Source organism: Sebastes fasciatus, chromosome 21, assembly GCF_043250625.1.
Source record: "Sebastes fasciatus isolate fSebFas1 chromosome 21, fSebFas1.pri, whole genome shotgun sequence".
In the NCBI taxonomy this organism is placed as follows: domain Eukaryota; kingdom Metazoa; phylum Chordata; class Actinopteri; order Perciformes; family Sebastidae; genus Sebastes; species Sebastes fasciatus.
The window spans coordinates 21,470,413-21,486,951 of NC_133815.1; the positions used below are offsets into that span (position 1 = coordinate 21,470,413).

The window sequence follows — 16,539 nt, forward strand, 5'->3', positions numbered from 1 at the left end:
AAGCTCCAAACATGCTGACATGGATGTGACCTCCTGGCTTGGATAGTGATATGTCACCCGCTGGTTATGGCTTACAGAGTCTTGACAAAAGCGCCCCACAGACCTGTGCACATGATGTCATTCGCTCCGGACACAGCGACGTAATCCAGCAGGGGTTTGAAACTGACAGACATATATGTCTTATTATCACTTCTTTCCCCTTTGCATTGCTTAAACATGGTTTCCTTCCCTCTTTACTTTCCCACACTGCTGTCAATAAACAGATAAGAGAGTCAGAGCTTTTAACTACTTAATTAGATTCTATACACAAGCCTTGATTCCCTCTGCAAGAGACTCATCCATTTGATTGCCATTAATTGATGCTCAACAAGATTTAAGCAGTAAGACGGCCAAACTCCGACTGTCTTTCACTGCGTAGATCTACGAGAGAAGGAGAGCAGGATTTCATTAAGCTCCACAATGCGCACGGGAGCCATAAAAGGCTGCGGCTTGTTGCTATGGAGCTTTGACTTGTATGAAGGAATACATAAGCAGAAACTGGATACTTATTGTGGATACAGAGCACGACCTGGCTCATATCAAAAGCACAGCAGCGAGATGGCTTGTCTTACAGGAATATCCCCCCCACCCTCATATTCCAGATGGTTGGTCTGGTGGGATTTTAAACCCTCCATACGCTGGTCGTGTGTAGAAGCTTTGCATTTTCATCCTAACTGAGTCGACGTGTGTTTTGGAGCTTCCTGCTCAGATGTTGCAGCATAATCTATCCTTAATTCCTCATTCTACACTGTGAGGTTATTTGCAGGTTTCATTGAAATGCAGAAATAGGTATACTAACACTGTAGGTTATATTTGTCTTGGATTTGGTACAGCTTCACTTGGTACATTTATATATATCACGGTTATAATAAGAGCCCAACCAATACTGTTTTTTGAGGCTGATATTTTAAAGTAAAAACAAATCTGACAGGCTGATATTTCATAAACACTAAATTAATTTTTTAAAAGAATTGTCCCCAAAATATGTAGTCTCTTAATTACTTAAAACATATCTTTGGGATTTCCATACTGCAATTTCTTGTTCATTACCCACTGACATAATGTATATGCAAATATCTCTGTATATCTGTGATAAGCTTATATCAGCCAATGTATTGCTCAATGTTTGTTATGATAGTTGTAGTAATTGTTTTTTTTATTTCTATAGCTTTCAAGTGCTTTTTGACCCCAAAAGTCTTAACTAGAGGTCCACCTACTACCTGGCCTATCAACAGCATCATCATGGTCTTCCCTAGTGGATGGTATTTTTTTCTTTTTTGGGCTTTCATGCGCAACATTTTGATGTTTTGTTTCAGCTTTAAGGGATTAATTAGGGTAGTTAGGGACCAATTGGAGTTGCTTATTAACTCTATAAGGAGAGATAGATGATGGAAAGATTAAAAGCACTCTGCTGTTTGTACGCTAAACATGAATCTACGGCCAGTTATCTTAGCTTAGCATAAAGACTGGAAACTGGGGGAAACATCTGCCTGGTTCGAGATATAACAAATGAACATGTTATATCTTGTTTGTTTAACCTTTACAGCCTAGAAATAGACAATAGCTAATATAAAAATAGAGCAATGCTCTCAGTGAAGCGTCCCCGTCTAAATAAAGTTTTCTAAAACAAACAAGATATACGCTGTTAATTATTGAGCTTTAGAGGAGCTGCTGGTAGACTGTTTAGATTGTTTTACTTCCAGTCTTTGTGCTAAGCATCTGAAGTGAATAAGAGTAAGTAAGAATAAGTTTCACAAAATGGCAAAATAATCCTTTAAAAGCTACAATATAACAAGCAAAATTCATCCATAATATAACAAGCAAAATTCAAACAAAAATTTTGGTCTTAAAGCTAGGGTGGGTAATCTTAAGAAATTAGCAAGCATACGCTAGATTTTGAAAATGATCCAACCAAAAAACCCAGCCCAGTGTTGCCAAAACTTTTCCAATGAAAGTAGCAGCACTGGCTCCAAAAGTCACCAAATCTAGAGAGAAAGTCTGCAACACTGACAGCCCGTCCCTTCAGGCCTCCCTCCAAAGCCACTCCCCCAAATATATCATTATGGACGTAAACACACCATAATGAACGTAAACACATACCAGACTTTTTTTTTCTGTTTTTTTGTCAGCGCATTTGATTTATTGATTGCTGTCGGGATGTGAGGAGATTTTCAGCAAATATATACCATAAAATGTTTTTGAAGAAGATTACCAACCCTAGCTTTAATTTTACTTTACAACATTGGCTTACACATGTACAAGGATACAACACATGCATGCACATACAGATGTGCAAACACACACACACACACACACACATACACATACACACGAGCCCATTCACTTCCTGAGCCCCCCGAGTCACTAATGCAGAAGAAAAGCTGCCAGTGGAACAGTAACTGGTTGCCTCATGCTGCTACACTCTTGTTAATACAATTCCCCCTCTGCTGTCTTCAGCTCAGTGCAGCAGAGACGCCGTCTTTCATATGCGCTCCGTGAAGCTGCTTCCCTCAGATAATATGCCGAGGTCCTTTGGGACTCTCCAGAGACTCCAGGCAGACAAGATGTGCTTGTCTGATAAAAGAAAGTGATGTGTACAAGTGTAAACATTCAATATTATTCACTCGCTGCTCGCTCGCTCGCTGCTATACTGTACGCTGCCTCTTATCTGGAGCTCTCTGGCTGGGGGCTTCTCTCTCTATTGTGAAGCCATCTGTAAAGCATAATTCAATCGGAGTGGAGAGAGGCGTTTCATATTTGATGCATGGACATGCAAGACAAATTTGATTTTGCTTTGTACCCAAGAGGGCTAAGGTGTGTTATGAAAAACAGAATACGTCCCGCTGCTTCTTCTCCCGAGCTTTTCATGATGACACTGACTGAATTATTGAAGGTTGTTAAGTTGAGGTTGTCAAACATGATCACGGTCAGACCTTTGAGGATGGACTCCACATATTAACGGTGTGGCACAGAGTTGTGCTCTTTTTAAGAAACAGGAAATTCGCTAATGAAATCCACTTCCTGTAAAACCTGTTACCCAAGCAGAAGAAAAAGAAGAAGGAGGTGATGATGGTGAAGCATTGCAATATGGAAACATATCTCTGGAGAAAGGTTAGATAGTGAGTGCTAGATGCAGTAGCTAAATGTCAGTTTAAGTTGTGGACAAAATGATAAAAGTTTAACAACAGAAGGATGTTTCCTTTTGAGCAGCTGCTGAATTCCTCCTGTGATGCAACTAAAACTGACTCTGACCTTGAATAATTTATCTTTTTTTAATGATTCACACAATATTGTGACATTTTTGAAGCTGATATATAGGCTTTCAGATCAGGGTAGCTTGCCTACCGAGCTGCCAATTTAACTGCAGCTTTGATTCTTCAAAGTCCTTTTTCTTGCGCTGTTCGAGTCTGCCGTTTGTATGTACAGCAATCAAGTGTTTTCAGTTGCCTTTGTTCATTTCAGACGCCTGGCCCTTGTACTGGTGCAGCCATAACGTCTCACCGCTCAAATGCAATAAAGCCACAACCACACAGGAATGTGGGCCTATGTGTGTTGGCTGTGATATGCTGTTGTCTCTGTACCCTGCAGTGTCAATATTGACACTGATGTTACTCAGTACCAGTTCAATCATGCAAGCATCACTTGGAATAGCCTACCGCTTTCTATTAAATGTATTAGTATTTTATAAACTTTTATTGTTCTATATGGCTCTTACAAGTTTTATTCTATTTCGGTTTTCGATTTGTGCACATGTTATCAGGGCCGGTTTAAGGCATAGGCCATATCAGCGGTCGCCTATAGGGCACCACCTTTTGGGGGGGGCACTGGTTGTAAAAACAATAATAAAGAAAATAATTCTGGTGGAATAAATAAATAAGTTAATGAATAAATGAATAAATAAATACATAAATACATAAATACATAAATAAATAAATAAATAAATAAATAAATAAATAAATAAACGTTTCACCCCTGTAACTTTCTTTGTCACATTTTTTCCATCTGCCCGGCCGCAATTATATGTTAATAAAAGTGTAAATTGTAGTGAAACTGACTGAACACTTTAAGCCAACAATATCAGGGACCGATTATTTATTTATATCATAATAGATACAGTTATTTATGAAAATAAAAATCTCTAACCCTAACCCTAGAGCAGGGGGTGGACTCTAAATCTGAATTTAGCCTATGGCACCAAAACGGCCAGAGCCGGCCTTGCATATTATAATATTGCCTTGTATTTTTTCATTGCAGCGTATTGTTGTTTTGTTACTTTTGTTGATGAAATTCTACTTGCTGTTCACTTTATCTTGTACCGCACTTTGGTCATCTCCAATTTAACGTGCTATATAAATATACTTGTCTTGAATTGACTTCATGAAGCCACATTACCCATGTGTAGTGATCTGCCAGTGACAGGTGAACATTAACTAATTCAAATATTTGCATGTTATGGTAAAACACAGCAGCTTCTAATCCCTCAAACATTGAAAATGTACAACAATGCTCAACAATGTAGAGATCAGACAGTTTTCACTGTCATATTAATGCAGTAAAATGCACATTTACAGGTGAGGTCATCTGTTAAACCTGATCCCAGCACTTTGGTGGACCATGATGTGGCAAAAAAAATCACCCCTCTCTAAAACATCCCTTTCACCAGCACCCTTTTTTGTTCCATCCTGTGTTAACTACAGGAAGGTTAATAAGCCACAGATACTGCCCGTTGACTAACTACCATATGTTGACACCTTCCCCTTCACTCGCTGCCTGCCACTCTTCATAAAGAGAACGAACCACCTCAGAAAACCTTACGTCATCCTGTGGTTCCCCCCCCAGTTTCATTGGTGTTGTCGGGCAGCATTCAGCGCTAACTGCCGCATAATTTGGATAAATCGTTTCTGGATGAGGCTCCATTAACATCATTAGCGAGATTTAGATTTAGGTTGCAGACGAGGCAGAAAACACAGTCAGTAAATGACCTTGTTTATTAGAGGAGTTGCGTATTGATTGTTTGATTTAATTTTCTCTGGGTCAAAGTGCACCCTCAGCTGTAATTAAGCTCACAGTGTATAAAAATGAGCTGAGGAATAGGTTCATGACCTTTTGTGCACAATGCTACTTCATTGTTGGCGACAACTTCGATGGAAATTAGTCCATGACTCAGATTGAACTGTCATAACACCATGATGAATTTAGACACATAATTCACCGCAACAGACAACAGAATTTCCTTTATTGATTATGAAAGCATTAGCATTCGCAGTTTGGTCTTTCCTGGGAAAAATTCTGTGATGTATCAGAAGTAGTATATTTTCTGTTTCCAGACAAACAAAACACTACAAAACTAAATTATCTTAGCTTGTGTACAGCATATGTTGGGTATTTAGAGCCATTTTTTTAACTGTAATATGTCCCGCTCAGTGCATATCTTGATGACAATTGTTTAAACAAGACTAAGTCTACAGCCATGTTAGGGGCTCCTGGAGGCTGTACACAGTGATGCTTTGAGCTTAATGCTAACGTCAACATGCTAACATGCACACAATGACAATGGCAACATGATTAGAACAGAGCAACAGGAATGAGCAGTGATTGCCAACATGGCTGAACAAACAAAGAAAAGAGTTTCTGCAGAAACTTCATCAACAGAAAATCAAAGGAAAAATACATCGCATATTGACTGATTGATTGAGTGCAGCACAATATCATTTAGCTCTTGAAACCAAAAATAACAAAGAGTATTGCAGTAGTGGCTGCTTTTTGTCTCAATGGGACTGTTGTGCTTTTGTCAATGCTGAATTCAATGTTAAAGAGCACTTGTGTTTGTGCTTTTTCCCTTTTCGTTAGTGTGCTATATAGTTTTTTTCTGCATGTAAAAGTTCTGCAAAGTTACAAAGCCCAAAGTCCACGCCAAAGGGAGTTACTCTCCCCCACAGAAACACTGCTCCTGAACTGCCTGAAAGGCTTCTTCAAGTCCTGCCTTTTCTTCCGTAACGTGGTGATGTCACCAAGTAACACATTTGTATAACGGCTAGTTAGGTACGACCTCAAACAAAGCCAGTTAGAGCGGAGCTGGAGCGGAGTCCAAAGAGTTTGGTTCAATTGACCAATCACAACAGATTGATTGACCAATCAGAGCAGAGTGTTTTGTTTTTTTGGGAGGGCGGGGCAGCAGCTCAAACAGAGTGTTTCAGACAGAGGCTGAAAAGACGTGCTGCAGCACAGCCGGTATGAGAAAATTAAAGCTTTTTTCAAACATTAAAGCATGTAAACATGTTCTAATAGAAACCCAAAATACAAGTACGCACCTAAAAATAACCATAATAGGTCCTCTTTAATTAGAACATCGTGAACAAATTGAATATTTGTGGCAATCAGTGAACAGAGAAGTATGGAATAATGAAAGAACACAGTGGGAGTAAATTACATTTGTACTGCACTGTGAGACTGCCAATAGAAGGAGGGATCTGATCGTAGTGGTTACATCATACAGTACCAGTAGGAGTAAATAAGATCTTAAAAAGATAAGATCTCTGCCTCTCTCTCTCTCCCTTCTCTGTTGCATTATCTCTTTCATATTATGCGCCACTCCACTGTCCTATTTCAACAGGAAATACATCATGTTAATGAAACAAGATGTTCTCATGGTGCCTATAAGCACTGATTCATCTATCTTTCAGAGCTGTGTCTGTCCTCCCGTGTGTTTAGCACGCCCTGATTAGAGTGAAAGCTACTGTAGCGGGCAGAACAGAGAAGTAGCACTATCTGTGGCATTAAAAAAAGTACACACGTAGTAGCCCTTTGAAAATGAAAATGAAAATATAATTTGTGCATGTCGTGTACATTTATAGACGACTCACTCATAGATATCTGTCTTTCCAACAGTTCCTGTGTCTGAAGAACATCAGGACGTTCCTGGCAGCATGCAGCGAGGTATTCGGCATGAGGAAGAGCGAGCTGTTTGAGGCCTTTGACCTTTTCGACGTCAGGGACTTTGGAAAGGTAAGGCAGATTTGTTAGGTGACACAGAATGAGCCGGAGGCTGGGCTCTCGGTGACGACAGCTGTCCCCAAAGACCAAACTGAATTAGTCGAATGTGCTTTTTTAAAAAAATGTTATGCCTACTCTTGTCCTCGTGTGGAATTTATGGAACTTAGTCAAACTTCAAGTGAAAGAGCTGCTTTCCTCACACTCCAAGCTAAAGCTGAAGTCAGCAACATGACCCAGCAGTTTAATCGCTTCCTCTCATTAGAGCGAATACGGCTCAGCGTGCAGACTTTACGACGGGGTTAAAAGTCTGGCCTCAGGTTCGTTACTTTGATAGGGCTCTGCTCGTAGTGCTGTGAAGCTGTCTGCGGCTCTTTGACAGCCCTGCTGCTGCCCTCTTGAAGTCCCCAGGAGGTTCACTTAGAAATCAGAGAGAGAGAGAGAGCACGCTGCCGGACCCCGGTGAGCATGATGTTAGGAGTTTATGAGGCAACAGGGCCGTGTATCCTAACTTAAAATGTGTGCATGTTATGTGTCAGTGGGAGAAACACAGGAAGACACGTGGACATATTGACGGACAAGCTGCCATCGTCCTCCATTTAATCCTGATAAAATCTTTGAAGAAGTGGCATTTAGAGCGTCATGGGACGCTAAAAATACTCCAGTGACACCAACGGCTATAATAACATCACTGATTAATAATCAGCTGAGATGAAAATAATACACAGCATGTATTTAATCAGCCCCACAGTGGTGCAGATTCATATTTTCATCATACTAATCATATCAGAAGTGAAACACAGACTGTTGTAGCGCATTTCTAATAAAAAGGAACAGTCTTTTTTTTATGTGGTTATTATGAGAAGACAAATCATCAATACGAAACCACATCCTCTATTATGAAAAAAATTACCAACCATCACTTAAAGTAAATTGACTCATACTTTATGTATTTTATGATGAATGGAAAAATACCTCTAAACATGTGTCTATTGAACTTCCCTTTTCTTGGCAAACACACACATCAGGGAGCAGCATTCTTAGAGAAACGTTTACGAAAGGTGACAGCTTGTGAAATAAAGACGTGAAATGGCCGCAGAACTTAAAGGGACAGTGTGAAGCATTTCGTTGATCCATTAGCAGAAATGGAATATAATATTTATATGTTTTCATTAGTGTATAATCACCTGAAACTAAGAATCCTTGTGTTTTCGTTAGCTTAGAATGAACCGTTCATATCTACATAGGGAGCGGGTCCTCTTCATGGAGTCCACCATGTTGCTCCGCTATGTTTCTACAGTAGCCCAGAATGGACAAACCAAACACTGGCTCTAGAGAGAGCCTTTCAAGTTTTTACGCTACCTGAAGGCCACCGTAGTTCTCCAACACGCTTGTAGAAGAAGTACACGGATCTTTAACTTAAGTAAAAGTACCAATACCACGATGTTTAAGTACTCCATTACAAGTAAAAGTCATTTAAAATCGTACTTAAGTAAAAGTACAGAACTATTATAATCAAAAAGTACTTGTTTTGCAAATTATATATTATTGTATTTATATTATATCAGTAGTTTAGTTCAGTGGTTCCCAACCCTGGGGTCAGACTCCACAGGGTCAAATAAATCTGAGGGGTTGTGAGATGATTAAACGGGTAGAAAAGAAAACACAAAGTTCTGCTATACAAATTTCTATTAATATTTTGGACTTTTCTCTAATCTTTGATTTTTAGTGAAATTTTGGAGAATTTGATCTCTTTGGGATTCAAGTATTAATTGAATGAAACTATCTGAAAAAAATAAGCTGATTGCTTTTTTTATGACAAGTTACTATATCTGTCAAATAAATGTAGTGGAGTAAGAAGTACAATATTTCCCTCTGTAGTGGAGTAGAAGTATAAAGAAGCATAAAATGAAAATACTCAAGTAAGTACACATACCACAAAATTGTACTTGAGTACCTGAGTAAAAGGACTTAGTTACTTTCCACTACTACTTGTGAAACTGCAGTAACGTGAGTGCAAAACTGTGGTACCGGCAGCCGACCTCTGACTACCGTTGCTCCTAAAGTAATGTTATTACGGTAAGGATGGCCTCTGAGCGAGGCGAACGGCGTTACCATGGTTTTGCACTTAGCGGCTCACGTTACCGTGGTCTTGGAAAGGGAGGAGTGAGCGGAGGAGTATTCAGTTGGTTGTAATCTGCAACCACACCACTAGATGCTACCAAATCCTACACACTGTACCTTTAAGAGTGGCAAACTTTTGTTTTAATAAGTGTCAACTGGCCACCTTGTCCTCTCAACATAAACCATATGCTCATTTGAACTTTTCAACCTATATGTGCATTGATTAGAACATAACTGGCAAAATCACCCATGTGTTCCCTGTAGAGGTTGACTCTTGGTAATTTCGGCGTTTATGTTCTCATAACTGAAAATGTAAAAAACTCAGCTAATATCCACAGAAAAACATTCACTTAATGAAGGCTTTGACTTACAAATGATATGTTAATACAGTCCCTCGGATGAACTCTTCATGATGTAATGTGTATGAAAAAAAAGCCATTTACAGTACTACGCACTACAGATCTTATGAAAAAAATATCTCTAAGAATAGAGAATGGAAAATGAGAGAGGCTTTAGATATGGTCAACAGCACCTTTCTATCCCTACTCGAACGCTCATCTATGCTGGCGTGCCGAGCTGAATTAAGTAGCTGAGAGAATTAAGTCATCTATTCATTAAGTCATCTATAATTAAAACACATTTGGACCGCTGGCAAGTTCCTTTCTTCACCCTTAAAGGGAAATATTTTCAGAGAAAACCTACAGAAGTGGCTCATATAGTAGTAGTACTATAGTATACTCAATAGTGGCTCAGTGAATTACTGTAGGCAATACAAATCTTTATCCTTACTCCTGAAAAACCCCAAAATGCCACTGTTAGGGGCTTTGTAGATTTGCTCATCCTTATGATTTTACATTCATGTGCATTTCTATTCAAATTTCAGCCGCTGTAAGCATTTTAAAGAAACAAACTGTCTATGAAACAGGGGGTTTTATAGGCTTAAGCTACTACTGGAAAAGCCCATATATATTAAAACATAGTCACAAAAACAGCATATCTTTTATTTTTCCTAAATTATTTATTTAACCTTTATTTAACCAGGTAGTACTCATTGATTTCTGATCAGTCTGAGGAACTTCCCAAACATTAAACCCAATTAACAAATGTTTTTTTTATTGCTGAGAGTTAGTAAATGTTAATAAACATAGTCACTGTGACGTCACCCATTGGTTTGCCTTAATATGAAGACTCTGCATTTTGGCTGTCACCATCTTGGTTTTTTGCAGAAGTTACACAAGGGTGGAGCAAAGTACAACCGAAAGCTGAATAAGACATTTTAGGCGAAATGTTACAAATAACTTTCATGAACTGAAAACACACTTTGAAAGCGTTAAAGTTCTGAGACGAAAACATGGACCACTCCCAGACCGGACAACGGAGAACAGCGATTGAGACCATAAACTCATGTTTACAATGTTTACTGAGGTAATAAATCAAGTGAGATGTAGGCTCATTTTCTCATAGACTTCTATACAATCAGACTTCTTTTTGCAACCAGAGGAGTCGCCCCCTGCTGGCTTTTAGAAAGAATGCAAGCTTAAGGCACTTCTGCATTGGCTTCACTTTTCAGAACCGGAGGTATCCCACTGTACACTATGGAGCTACAGCCGGTTAGCTTAGCTAAGTGAAAAAAACAGCTATTAGCCATTTTACATGGGAGTTTTCTGCAAGACTATATTTTGGCTAGCTTTTTAAACAAACTAAATATAATGTGTTTCTTGTGTGAACTTTAGAGATGCTTGAATGCAGATTTTGTTTAGGCAGAGCCAGCTGTTTCAGGTCTGCTAAGCTAAGCTAAGAGGCTGCTGGCTGTAGCTTCCTATTTAACAGACCAGCCCAGGACTTTCAACTAGGAGACCAGTGTTTGAGACTGGTGTTTTTCTATGCAAGTTACGTTAGTGACGTTTGTGGCATGTTTTCTGTACTTATGTTACATTGTTACCGTACTTGTTTTACTTCATTTACATACTTGCTTACTTGGTATTTCCTAAACATAACTAAGTGTGTCTAAACCTAAACTGTGGACACTATCGTAGTTTTGTTGCGTGGCGTATAAATGTCACACAAAAAGCCTAAAATGTGTCCTCATGAGATACGGAATGACGTTGTAATTTTGTGCTATTTATACACCTTCCAGTGAGGCCAGGTTGAACTCGATCCTTCCTCAGATAGCTCTTATCATAACTTGACAGTAAATGCCTCTGTATCCAATTTCCCGCTTTCTCCCCGACCAGTCTCAGATGAGACGATAAAGTCTTTATCAAGCACAGACTCATTTTCACTTTTTTCGCGATGTCCGATTTCTTCCTCATTTCCCTCAGTGATTCCAGTTTGTTCGAGCGCAACACTTTGATGACTCTCTTGAGTGGATCCCACATTGCCCAGAGAGAATTTAACATCTCTGAAATCAGACAGCAAGCAGGCCCCGTAATCCTCGCCTGGCTGGCTCTGCAGAGGCTAATGGAGTGAGGAGAGGAGGGAATGGGAGAAGCTGCCACTCAACTGCACTTCTAGCTTTTTTTATTTTTTTGGTGTTGTTTTAAAAATAGCTGCTGGACTGCTACTGAATAAAACATCAACCTTGCCTGTTTATTTTAAAGTTGGTTTTTTTTGGAAGCACATGGATATCTCTCTCTCTGGGCTTCAACAGTCGTAATCTGAAGGTATTTTCCTGCCGTTATACCGGACATGTTTTGAACTGAACTCACATGAGACAACCCTTTAACCATACAGCCTGAAAAATTCTTCTTGACTCCTCCACCTTAAAAGCTGGGAAGGCATCCAGCAGTAAAAGGACGAGTCCCTGATGAGATCCAGGCCTCAGAAAACATGACCAGACTCAAAAGGAGATTGTGCGTTTGAATTTGCGATAACACTGATTCATCTGACAAACTGCTTTTGACTTGTTGGTGTCTGTAGACTCAAACTGTGGCCGCACAACACTGCAGCAATAGTACTAGTAACTGACATACAGCAGGTCTGTCTGTAGCCCTTTTCCCTCAGTGCAGGAACATCTGGTTCGCACATCTGTCTTGTAGACACATGGAGGGTTGTGGGCTCTGTAGGGAGAACAGAAACTTGGTTGCACAGGGCATGCACACACACTGATACACACCTGGCAGATAGAGAGAGAGAGAGAGAGAGAGATATGATGGTATGAAGTGGTATGGTGGTATGAACAATATCCTCTTGCTGTTTCAAGTCTATTTTTATATTTAGAGGCATTTGGTGGCAAATAATGAAGGAGATGAAACATAAAACTGTGGATTTCCCCATAAGCATTACTAGTTTTACTATATGAGACACAATGTACATACAGTAAATAGAGCATAGCTTCGCTGACATAACCCTAGTGCCCTCTGATGTGTAAAAAACGTCATGTATCCTTGGTTGTGACACAATTGAAAATACATGCTTCCATCATCTTCCCTGAGTGAATGACTAACTGTCTCACTTCTATTTTATTGCGAATTCCACTCATCTCGTATCGGCTCCTTTCAAAAATAGAATCAAAGTGCTGACGGGAGCTTTCCATGCTCAGTCACATGATGGACAGTCGCTTAGTACTTGGAAACAGTGAGCATCGTGGACTGACCTATTAAATAATGCAGCATACTTTAATTTAGGAACAACACTGAGACCAGCAGCAGCAGTAGCACATCTGTCATTCACTCAGCTGACTGTAAGATGTGCTCGCTGACCACAGAACTACTTGTTAAAGTGACTCATTGGAATCTCATTCATCGAGTATGCCACTAATAGGGGCCGTTACAACATGTGTCTTTTTGGATCTCAAAATTGATGCATGCTCATTATCTAAACCTGGTATTTATTAATACAAATTTCTATTACTAATACTGATTTCAAATGACTACATGCATTATATATCACTATTGCAATTATTTTTTATTAGGGCTGTCAATGTTAATGCAATAATAGCGCGTTAACGCATATTTGTTTTAACGCCGCTAATTTCTTTACCGCATTAACACAACTTGTGTTTTTTTTAGGTTGTTGTGGGCTCAGTTTGAAAGCTATAGTGAAGATACTGGTGGCATATCAAACCTAAGGAATCCATTGGCACCAACCATGTCATACTTGTCGCAACGGAGGCTAAATAACGCTCCAAACTTCAGATATTGGCGACGAGAAACTGTCATGTCCATTTTATATACTGAAAAAAAAAAATACTGAAATTTACATGAAAACATTGATTAAAAACCCTACTTAAAATCTTAAAGACAGGCCATGGAGAAACAAAGCACATCTGGATGATTGATGAACACTGTGGGCTTCATGTGGGCTGATTCCTACATGGTAAAGTAACCTCAGATCATCTGCTTTGTTCCATTCTGTGTAGACTATGCAAATTTTGCTGCACCGCAACTTCCTTCAAGTGGGCCAGGAGATGCCACACCTGCATGTGTTTAGCCGCATAATATGTAAATAATCTGGCAATAAGAGATTGATGCGGCATGCGCTTGTTTTTGCAGCTGCGTCCTATTCGTCCATCTGCAGTGAAATCACCCCGCGTTTTACTGTAGATACGGTGTGGTAGTTTCAGTAATTAGACACAGATGAAGGATCAAATGTTCCTCCCAGTCCACACTTGGTTTGTTACAGTAAACCCTGTACACTCAGTCCATACATAAATCAAACTGTTGTTCATTGGTGGGAAAAATCAATGTTTTAATATTTTTGTGAGGTTTTTTGCTGTAGTTGACAAGTTGCATTCTTAGTCCCGTCAATAACGGGAGTGCTGACAACACAATTGCATATTATTTAGAGAAGTTCAACGCAGCACTCCCGAGGATGTTGAAAAGCCTCACACATTACTCTCTATTGACCTCTGCATATAAAGACAGTGTCAGCTCAGCCCCAGTGGGCTTTCCTAGATTACCATCTTGTACCACCGGCTGTCTAGCATTTTTAGGTGGATGAAGATGCTGATTATTTTGGTGGGGGGTGGGAAATGACAACCCCGGGGGAGGGGGAAGCAGAGATGGAAAGGAAGAGGGAGACAGACAGAGAGGGTTTATTGATTAGTGTCTTCCTCCTCAGTTGACTGTGATAAATTTAACCACAGAAACCCACTAAAGGCTGATGCATCTCCTGAACAACCCCCCCTCATCATCTCCCTCTTTGTCTCTGTTCTTTTGTCCTTCAGCTGAGCAGATCTGTGTGGTCAGATATCAAATGTCTGCTACGTGCTAATGGATACTTGGAGTGTATCTTTGTACTGCATGGCTAAGCTGCAGGAACGCTGGTCCACAATTGCTTTGGAGACAGGATTTTGATAGCTGCCATTAGGACTAAACCAGTGTAGTGGATGGTCAATATATTGGGATGATATTGGTCTTCTATTAAAAATCACATATTGGCCTGTGGAGGTTCCTCCCAGACCAGTGCTATCCTCAAGTGGATTACCGGAGAAGTCTTTCTAGTGTGGTGTAGGAGGTCTTTACTTCATAGCTTCGTAGGTGTCTGTCGGTTAAACCTGCAATTAAACCGTCAGCCTTAAGGAGCCGTGAACCCACCTGCTGCAGATTCATTAGTCTGGCTTGTAGTGCAGAGCCTTTCTTTCCCATCACGGTCTAAATGCTGTCTCAATTGCTTTTCTATTTTGAGAGAACACAACAAAAGTTATAAATACACAGGAAACACTGAAATTGGGTAAGTCTGTGGTGTTTTGGGCACACAAATGTGGCCTTCAAAAACCCATATCAGTGGAAACTTCTCCAGCTGTGCACAGCAGGTTTGTTTGCTTGGCTGAACAGACGCAAAAACAATTTGTTTGTTTTTTATAGGCACACAGCTGTACGACAGACCTTTCTGTGACCCATATGTAGTCAAATGCAGGTGTAAGCAGTAACATTATAATAGCTTCATTCCAATTATGTTGTGGGTGCTGGCTCACTGGCACACCTAAATTGGACGGAGCCATCATTAATGTTATCAATTACACCTCTTCTGCCTCCGTGTACCTGGCAGTGTGGAGGGTTTCTGGTAGCTGGGGTAATAGTTTGTATCAGCAATACAAAGGTGTCGTCTGCAAACATGTTTAGCTTGACCGAGGAAGTCGCTTTATGTATGTGGGGGTTTGCAACGTATCCTCATACAACTGTTCATATGATATCCTACGAAATGTTACTCCTCATTTTTCATGCGTTTTCCTTCGAATGTCCAGCAACATATGCCAATTTCCATTTAGGAAAAGGAGGGTTAAATAACTACTTTTGAAATACTTGGTTAAATTTAGGCAACAAAACTACTAAAGTTAGGTTTAAGCAACAAAACTACTTTATGTATTTATCCACTGAGTTTGACACTGGATGTGATGTTTTTATTGCAGATTTAACATGATAAATAAAACACTTATGTAATATACAAATATGGGCCAACATAGACACAAATTTCCCTTTTTTCGTTCTCGTGATACTTGGCACAACTTTCAACGACAATCCCACGAATGTCCAGCAACACGTGCCAATTTCTGCTCCAGTCTTTGCAAAGTAAAACTACTTAGTTAGGTTTAGGAATAGATCAACATGGTTAGGCTTTGGCAACAAAACTACTTAGTTAGGTTTAGGAAAATATCACGGTTTGGGTTAAAATAACCCCGGAAGTGGTGTAACTTAAGGGCGGAAGTTACGTGACAAAAACGACTTGGTTAGGTTTAGGAAAAGATCGTGGTTTGGGTTAAAATTACTCCGGAGGTGCTGTAACTTAAGTACGAAAGTTAGGTGACAAATAAATCAACGTTGACTTCTGGTTTCAAACGGGGTATGAACACCGGCCTCCTGGGTGAAAGTCTGGTGTTTTTCGACCCATCCATCCACCTCGACCGCCTCCTATGCGGCATTTGTCACTCTTTATACTTCCTGGTCCACAATTACGTGGATTAAATACGAAACAATTTTATGGGATATTAACGAACTACAGTGCATTACTTTTTGTAGGTATAGCTACGAATGGTGTATGAGAACAGCCATGGTTTTGTAGGGTTAGAGTCTGTAATCCACCTTGACTTGCATTTTTTGACTGTGAGAAGAAACTGAGGTAAAAAGGTTTCAAAGCTCAGAATGAAACCTGCATACTTCTCACCGTGATTCAACACAAACTAAATTATAACCTGAGTTCACTTGGCACTGTAGAGAAATCTCCAATGTGTGGTGACTGTAGAAATGTTTGCTTTAAAAATCACAGTGCATTCACCTCGACTTCCAATGTTCATGCTGCGTCTGAAAAAAGCTCCCATGCTTCACTTACTTCCAACCAATGCATTTGGAGTTATTGTCGAGTCCAAAGCAATTTGACGGAACCTGCTCTAAAGCCGTTGTGCTGAAAGCTCTATGTATAATCCATGGACTCCCAGTGACTGACTGC

General features: G+C 39.9%; 1 protein-coding gene across 7 annotated transcripts in view; it reads left to right on the forward strand.

Annotated features, from left to right (window-relative positions):
* Positions 1 to 16,539, forward strand: part of vav3 (vav guanine nucleotide exchange factor 3) — a 116,383-nt gene that overhangs the window by 12,852 nt on the left and 86,992 nt on the right. For all 7 annotated transcript variants that reach the window (XM_074621368.1, XM_074621369.1, XM_074621365.1 and 4 more), the window contains exon 2: positions 6,928 to 7,044. In XM_074621368.1, coding sequence (XP_074477469.1) covers positions 6,928 to 7,044 — 117 coding nt within the window. The remainder of the gene's footprint in view (positions 1 to 6,927; positions 7,045 to 16,539) is intronic.